Below are 7,804 nucleotides of genomic sequence, written 5' to 3' on the forward strand. Positions count from 1 at the left end.
CCGCCGGGTGGTGGTGGCGCCGGAGGGGTGCACGGGGTAAAGCTCGTTCGGGCTGTCACATCGGTGGAGTACCATCTGTGTACGGGCGTCCTTCACAGAAAAACCGACATCGTCAAATTCAACGGTGATAGGGTTCTTACGAGAAAGGCGACGAATAGAAACAAGATTAGTAACTAAGTCAGGAGACATAAGAACATTAGACATATGGACAGGAGTAGAAGTAGACGGAAAAGACATATGACCGACATGTGTAATGGGTAGGGAGAAACCGTTACCAACGGTGATACGGGTGGGAGTATGAACGGGAGTGGCAGACGTGAGGTTACCGGGATGAGCAGTCATGTGAGCGGTGGTGCCCGAGTCCATGTACCAGTCACCACCGCCACCATAAGATCTCGGTGACGGGGCGGAGTGCAGGGCGGCGAGCAGGGCCGGGTCCCACGACGGCGGTACCTGAGGAGGGTAAAACCCTCCGTAGGCTGGCGCGGGAGCTGCACCGAAGGCCGACGCGGCGGTGGCGCCGTAGGCGGGCACGGCCCCGTAGGCCGGCGCGGCGGCAGCGCCGTAGGCCGGCGCGGACCCGTAGGCGGGCGTAGGCGGGGGGCGGCACCGTAGCCGCTGTAGGGAGCGGCGTTCTGCGCAACGAAGAGAGCCTGGTGGTCCGCCGGGCGAGGCCCAAGGATACCCGGAGCAGGAGCCCGAGAAACCGGCAACAAGTACACGTGGACGAGGCCTGTCCATGGGTTGGTGCCGTACGTCCATGGGGGAGTCACCTGCTGCTGCTGCTGACGAGGGCCCCCCCAGCGCCTGTTGCTGCTTGCGGCCGCCCCCGCGGCGGTTGCCACGTCGTCCACCGTCCGGCTGCTGGGGGGCAGCGGGAGGGGCGGGAGGCACGGGCGGGAGGGGGAAATGCCCCGGAGGCGTGGGGGGCGGCGGCAGCTGGCGCGGCGCGGGTGGGGCGACCGGTGGAGGGGCACCATGGAAGGTGCCGGCGGCGAGGGCATGATGCTGCACACGCTTCTTGACCCCCCTTCATCCGGCGCTCCTCCAACCGCAAGTACGCCACAAACTTGGGGAAGGAGGGCTCCGGCATCAAGGTGAGGTTGGAGGCGGCGTTGCCGAAATCCTCGTTGAGACCGGCGGTGAGCGTGCTGAGGAAGAGGTCGTCATCCACCTTGGCTCCAATGTCACGGAGCTCATCCGCCAACGTCTTCAAACGGCAGCAGTAGTCATCAATGGACTGTTCATCCTGGTGACAGTCAAAAAATTCCTGCTGCAAGAAAACGTAGCGCTGAAGCTTGTTGTCGGTGAAGAGGCCGTTCAACTTAGAGATTATGGTGAAGAACCAACGGATGATCGCGGCGTCGATCGCGGTCCACTTGGCGTCGTCCACCATGGCGCGGAAGTCCACGGTGCCATCCACATGATCCACGAGGTTGTTCTCGCGAAAGAGCAGGGAGAAGTATGTCTTCCACGCGAAGTATGTGGAGTTGGAGGCGTCAAGGACCACGGGAACGCGTGCATGGACGTTGATGTCGCGGATCTCAGCAGGGTCGACGGCGAAGGGGTTGGAGTAGGTGAAGGCGTCGGATGACATGGCTACGAGTTCGTGGGGAGGGAGGCGGCGCGGCTTGGGGAGAGGCGGCGCCGTGGTGGAGGGCGGGCGGCGCAGCTTGGGAGAAGCGGCGGGGTGGTGGGGGCGGGCGGCGCGACGGGAGGGCGTCGCGGCGTGGAGGGAGGGCATGCGGGAAGGAGGGGCGGTGGCGGCGGCGTGGGGCGGCGACGGCGGCCGGCGGCGGCTAGGGTTAGCAGAAGCGGAAGGATCGACTTGCAATAGATATAACGTAGATAATGATTTGGTGCATCGATAATTGATTGAACATGCACTAGACACATATATATAAGTACAAGGCGTGTGACCGGTGTCTTGTATCCCAAGATACAAGTACATACAGGGGGAGAGAGACACTATAGGTGCGGCATACATAACCCAGACCTACGTATATGTACACATGTTCAACAAAATTAACTCAATTGACTCAACATCTTTGGTGAGTGGGGCCTGCTTCTTTTTTTGCTATCAAAGATTTAAACTGCAGCTTACTTTTTTTAAGAGACAAACTGCTGTTTACTAATCCTCTTTGTTTATTACTGAATGTTTTTACCAAGCGGTCAGCTTGGTAAGCCACGAATAAAATATTTCAATCAATGACAAAGAACTGACCTCCGTAAAAAAATGATAAAGAATTGAACATTTTTTATAGATGTTGTACCTTTTTGTTTTCCTAAAATCTAAAAGGAAAAAAATGTCAGCAAAGCTCAGGACGAGGCCTATGAACGGACTCTGGAAAACCCGAAGTGCTGGCCATCTCGCGCCTCAAAGGTAGCCTGTAGTTGGCCGGCCCAGTGGGGATTTTGACCCTTTTGCTTTCATTTTCGTGGAGTGAGGCTTGCATTATTTGTTTTCTTTTTTCTTACCTTATACTTCCTCCGTTCCTAAATACATACGGAGCAAAATGAATAAACCTACACTCTACAGTGCATCTATATACATCCGTATGTGATTCATAGTAAAATCTCTACAAAGACTTATATTTAGGAACGGAGGGAGTATTTACATTCTAAAAATGTTCTACAATATAGAGATGTATTAATAAATATATATGGAAAATTTAATTTGTTTGTCCCTTAAAACAAACTTTCATCCCATATTATCAAAATGTTCTGGAATGTGATTTTTTTTGTTCTCGTGGCTTTAGAAAATGTTCTTGCAAAAAGAAAAGGCATGTCACATTTTCAAAAATGTTCATGAAATGTTAAAAAAAACTAATATATAAGAAAATATTCATAACAGTGAAAACAATTCAAAGGTATTAAAAGAATGTTCATAATTTTTTTAAATGATCATGAACTGTTTGAAAAATGTTCAACGCTTTTAGAAAAATGTTCACGGTGTATTTAAACAGGTCTCATGTGCATTTTACAAAATTTTGAATATGTATTCACATAAAATTTTCAGGATGGATCTAAAATTTATTCATGTTTTATCTAAAAAATGTCCAACCTGTATACCAAAAAAGTTCAAATTTTTTTTGGACAAGTTGACATATATTTGAAAATAGGAAAAAAGGAAACAAAAACTAAAAGTAAATGGAAAAGAAAATAAATTAATGAATAGAAGAAATAATAAAAATAAATACATGAAAACCAATAGAAAGAACACAGAAAAGAATAAAAAAATCGTGTAACACCTTTCAATAGTTGGGTAGAAGGTTCCGCACGCTGGACCAAAGATGTTTCACAAAACTGCTAGGCACTAGTTAGTTATTGGGCTGGCCCATTTTCAGTAACTAGGGTGAGTACCATCTTGCCATTATAGCATTCCCACAATTTAGGATACATCATATTTAGGCGCCTTAGCCAGCTAGGCAGCCAGCGCCATGCGACTGCTCGCTTGGTGTGGCCCAGCAATGCGAGGCGAGCAGCTCGCTTGGCATATCACGCGCACGCGTGCTCGGTTGTCGATTGACCTAGTTGACCGTTGACTATTGACCGTTAACTTTGAGAAAAGTTCATGAGTATTAAAAAGATCAATGAATTTGGAAAAAAGTTCGCACACTCAAAAAATGATCATGAATTCAAAAAAAACTTGTGAATTGATTTTTAACAAATTTTAAAAATTTCGGATTTTAAATAAGTCCTGGAATTTAAATAAAATATATAAACTTGAAACAAATCAAGCATTCAAAAAATTTCTGAATTTTGGCAAAAAACATGGCTTTGAAAAATATCAGAACATGAAAAAAGCAAACGGAAACGAAAATACGAGAACCGAACGTAAAACCCAAAGCTGGTCGCGAGCTTATAGAAGCTTCCCAAAATCAGCCTGTTCTATAAGCTTCAAAAAACAAGCCGGGGCAATCGCAAAAAACAAAACACGACCTGCAACAAGGGGCTGAAACATTACGTGCGACACGGGTGCAACTTTTTTTAGTGCGCCTAGTCTTGACAGCCCTATAATTGCACAAATGTTGTGTAGCATTGCGATCGTTAAGCAGCAGATCACTTTGTAAGTGTACAAAATGTGCCAACCTACTAGGAAAGCCAGCAAGCGAACCATGATGTGCATTTTTTCCAGCTCTATCTGGTTTATGTGTACCACTAAAAAAAATCTGGTTTATTTGTTTCTTTTTATATCCGTCCTTTGTTTTTTTTAGTTTAAAAAATTATAGTTTTTTAGCAAAAAAATCATGGTTTCAAATATTTTTCGTGTTCTATTAAAATTGTTTTCAAAAGTTGTCCACAATTTGAAAAAATAGAATTTAAATAACTGTTCACAACTTCAAGAAATGTCATAATTTTCAAAAATAAAACCATGATGTCAAAAGTTTGTCTACTATTTTTTTTGAATCCACAATGTTTTTTTGGAAATCCATGCACATTTTTGAAATTCACAAAATTTTCTGAATACATGAATATTTCTGAATTCATGAACATTTTTTGGAACTCCTAGACATTTCTGAATTCATGAATTTCTTTTGAGTTTCGCAACATTTTAACTAGGAAGCGACCTCGTTAAAAGATGACCTAGATAGAAAAGCGACATTTGAAAACAAGCCAGGTGTAAAAAATATGAACCTGGGCCGGCCATTAGAGGAAGTGCTGACCGCGCATTGCGGGCGATGCGAGTGCTACGTAGCGCTGTAAGAGATATGTAGCATTGTCCCGATAGATGGCGCTATAAGCCCAAATTAGCAATCACGGCTATTTAGTCGGTTCACCCAAGCTGTTCTTTTTTGAAAGAGAATTTAACCTAGTCTACCTGCTGTCTCGATGGACCAAAAAAGTTCAATGTTCAGTCTACCTTGTAGTACTATTTGTTTCTTTTTACTTTTGTTTTCCTCTCTTCTTCTGATTTTTCTCCTCTTCATGTATGTATTTTTCTTCTGGCTTTCCTTTCGGCTTTTTTTCCTTTTCCTTTTCTATAGTTTGTTGTAATATAAACATTTTTATGATATACCAGGAAAACTTTCAAAAATTGGAAATACACAGAGAATATTTTCTAGCATATGATGAACATATTTTAGATACAAACTGAACAATTTTTAATGTATGGTAAACAATTTTTCCGATACATACTGACCAAATTTTTATTATACGATGAACACTTTTTATATATAGTGAATTTTTCCCATGTACGGTGAATATTTTTTCTAATACACACCGATCATTTATACACTGAACGTTTAATTAAATGCACATTGAAATTTATTAGCAAAAGGATGAATGAGAAAAGTAGAAAAAACGGGCATGAAACATAGAGAAGAAATATTTGCCAATTTGAAACAAAAATCGTGAATAAAATAATGTTCACGAATTTTTAGAAAATTCTTCAATCAATAAATGGTCACGAATTATTTTTTTGCAAATCCAGAATATTTCATGGTTGACAAAAAGTTTGCAAATCCAAAAACTTTACGAATTCAAAAGTTCACAAATTCATTGTTCACGAATTGAAAAAAAATATTTAGGATTTCAAAAAATGCTTCATCAATTTCTAAATTTTATTTTGAATTCAATAAATATCCACAAAAATCGAAAAGGTCACGAATTAAAAAATCTATAAATTCAAAATAAATCGTCAATAAAAAATATATTTTGAAAAACAAAAATTTAATGGGTGTTTTTATCAATTTAGAAGATACTAACTAATTTCAGAATATTAAATATTCTGAAATTTCAAAAAGTCCGAACGAAAGCTTCCAAAGCCGGTGGAAAAACGATCCCGCTTCGCTACTTACTTGGGCCTCGGCCCACGTTAGAGCCCGCATGGGCGATCGCTATCCTACCGCGGCCTCAAACCGCTCTAGGTTCCACCTTCCACACATCTTGTCCTAGAGTGCCACACGTGTCGTCGGGCCGGGCACGTGCCGTGCAGCGCATCAGCCTTTTAGGTCCACCGCTCGAGTGATCCTCGGCAGGTGCCACGTACAACCGGCCGCACTGCGAGCGAGTACTGCTGCGATTCGCGATGCTGAGGAGGACGCTGCCGAGGCTGGCGTCGGTGAAGGACCGGGTGGCTGGCGCGGCCAAGAGGGCCGTGAAGGGCGACGAGCACTTCCCCGCGCTCAAGGGCCACCCGGCCGCGCGCGTCGACGCACGAGAGGCCGCGGAGAAGCAGGCCGGCCTCGCCGCGGGCGAGGAGGAGAAGAAGCGCGGCGGCAAGGCCGCGACGGTGAAGGAGTTCCAGATATACCGGTGGAACCCGGACGCGCATGGCCGGCCGTTCCTGCAGTCCTACTTCGTCGACCTCGGCACGTGCGGCCCAATGGTACGCTACGTTGGTCTTGCTGTTCGTTTGCAGCTTGATTGTGCGGGCATGAATGATTGTGCATGTGCATGCCTAGGTGCTGGACGTGCTCCAGAAGATCAAGTCGGAGCACGACTCGACGCTGGCGTTCCGGCGATCGTGCCGGGAGGGCATCTGCGGCTCCTGCTCCATGAACATCGACGGGGTGAACACGGTGGCGTGCCTGAAGCCCATCGACACCGACACGTCGACGGCGACGATGATCACGCCGCTGCCGCACATGTACGTGGTGAAGGACCTCGTCGTCGACCTCACCAACTTCTACCAGCAGTACAAGTACGCACGCACGCGCCTACTCGTTGAGTTACGTACCACCTAGTCTAGTCGTTAATGTTGCAATAACCAAACGAATAATGGAAGGTCGATTGAGCCGTGGCTGAAGACGAAGCGTGGGGCGCCGGAGGGGCGGGAGCACGCGCAGTCACCGGGCGAGCGGCGGAAGCTGGACGGGCTGTACGAGTGCATCCTCTGCGCGTGCTGCAGCACGGCTTGCCCGTCCTACTGGTGGAACTCCGAGGATTTCCTTGGCCCGGCCGCGCTGCTCCACGCCTACCGCTGGGTCTCCGACAGGTACGTGCGTAGTACAGTACTTCGTATGATTTTGTTTTTGTTTTTGCGGGGATCAAAGAATATCTAACTAGAGTGATTCGTGGTGCAATGATAATTTGAAGCCGCGACGACTACGGGGAGGAGCGGATCCAGGCGCTGTCGGAGGGGTGGGACAAGCTGTACAGGTGCAGGATGATCAAGAGCTGCACGGCGACGTGCCCCAAGAGCCTCGACCCGGCCACGGCCATCTCCGCCTTGAAGACCATGCACCAGCTCCGCAAGGCGTGACACCACGGCACGAGGAGCCCGCACAGCGATGTCAATCGGTGGCTCCGGCAGCTGAATCGCAGCGATGTGACTCGCAACCTGTGTAGCCTGTGTTGATCTGGAAACTAAATAATGCCTAGGTAATTGTTGTTGTAATGGCAGGTGAATCACAGCGATGTTGATTGCAGGTGCAGGTAGTGGGGTTCCTGTTAGCTCCTCTCCTGTCTTCTGTTCTCTTGTTCTGGAACTCTGTATTTCCGTTAAAAAATTAATGGAAAGTGGTTAATGCTCGGTTCAAAAAATGAATTGTAATTTAAAAACATACCTTCGGATGGTTGAAGATAAAAGTTCCTGGATTTACACCTGAAGAGAAACAGAAAAATCTACTCCTTTTGTTTCAGTGATGAACTCCGCGTTTTTTTTAACTTGTAAATCCTGCCATGGCCCATTGCAACGCAGCTGAAGTACGAACTTGCAAAAAAAGAAGCCGTTCTCCCCGGATCCCTAGGCCAGCCTAGCTCTTTTCCGGTTTTAGGAGAGTTTTTTCTTTCTTTCGGGTTTTAATGTTTTTTTTTCACTTTCGTTCTTTCCGTTCTTTTTGCATTTTCGATTTTTCGA

General features: G+C 46.3%; 1 protein-coding gene across 2 annotated transcripts; it reads left to right on the forward strand.

Moving 5' to 3' along the window:
• The first annotated feature begins 5,989 nt into the window (after positions 1-5,989).
• Positions 5,990-7,504, forward strand: LOC125556048 (succinate dehydrogenase [ubiquinone] iron-sulfur subunit 2, mitochondrial). 2 transcript variants are annotated; one of them, XM_048718849.1, is made up of 4 exons: positions 5,990-6,331; positions 6,408-6,646; positions 6,731-6,940; positions 7,042-7,504. In XM_048718849.1, the coding sequence occupies exons 1-4, from the start codon at positions 6,032-6,034 to the stop codon at positions 7,205-7,207; spliced, it is 915 nt and encodes a 304-aa protein (XP_048574806.1). In that variant the 5' UTR covers positions 5,990-6,031; the 3' UTR covers positions 7,208-7,504. The 2 variants fall into 2 exon arrangements, with proteins under 2 accessions (XP_048574806.1, XP_048574807.1); XM_048718850.1 differs by having other exon boundaries at positions 6,426-6,646.
• Positions 7,505-7,804: the final 300 nt, after the last annotated feature.

The sequence above is a fragment of the Triticum urartu genome, chromosome 5 (genome assembly GCF_003073215.2).
Source record: "Triticum urartu cultivar G1812 chromosome 5, Tu2.1, whole genome shotgun sequence".
Classification (NCBI taxonomy): Eukaryota; Viridiplantae; Streptophyta; class Magnoliopsida; order Poales; family Poaceae; genus Triticum; species Triticum urartu.

What these genes read in the sequence shown, in the direction of transcription:
- LOC125556048 (XM_048718849.1), top strand. Translation starts at nt 6,032, where the DNA reads ATGCTGAGGAGGACGCTGCCGAGGCTGGCGTCGGTGAAGGACCGGGTG. An exon ending in TCGGCACGTGCGGCCCAATG is followed by an intron (nt 6,332 to 6,407) that starts GTACGCTACGTT and finishes GTGCATGCCTAG; the next exon opens with GTGCTGGACGTGCTCCAGAA. An exon ending in TACCGCTGGGTCTCCGACAG is followed by an intron (nt 6,941 to 7,041) that starts GTACGTGCGTAG and finishes GATAATTTGAAG; the next exon opens with CCGCGACGACTACGGGGAGG.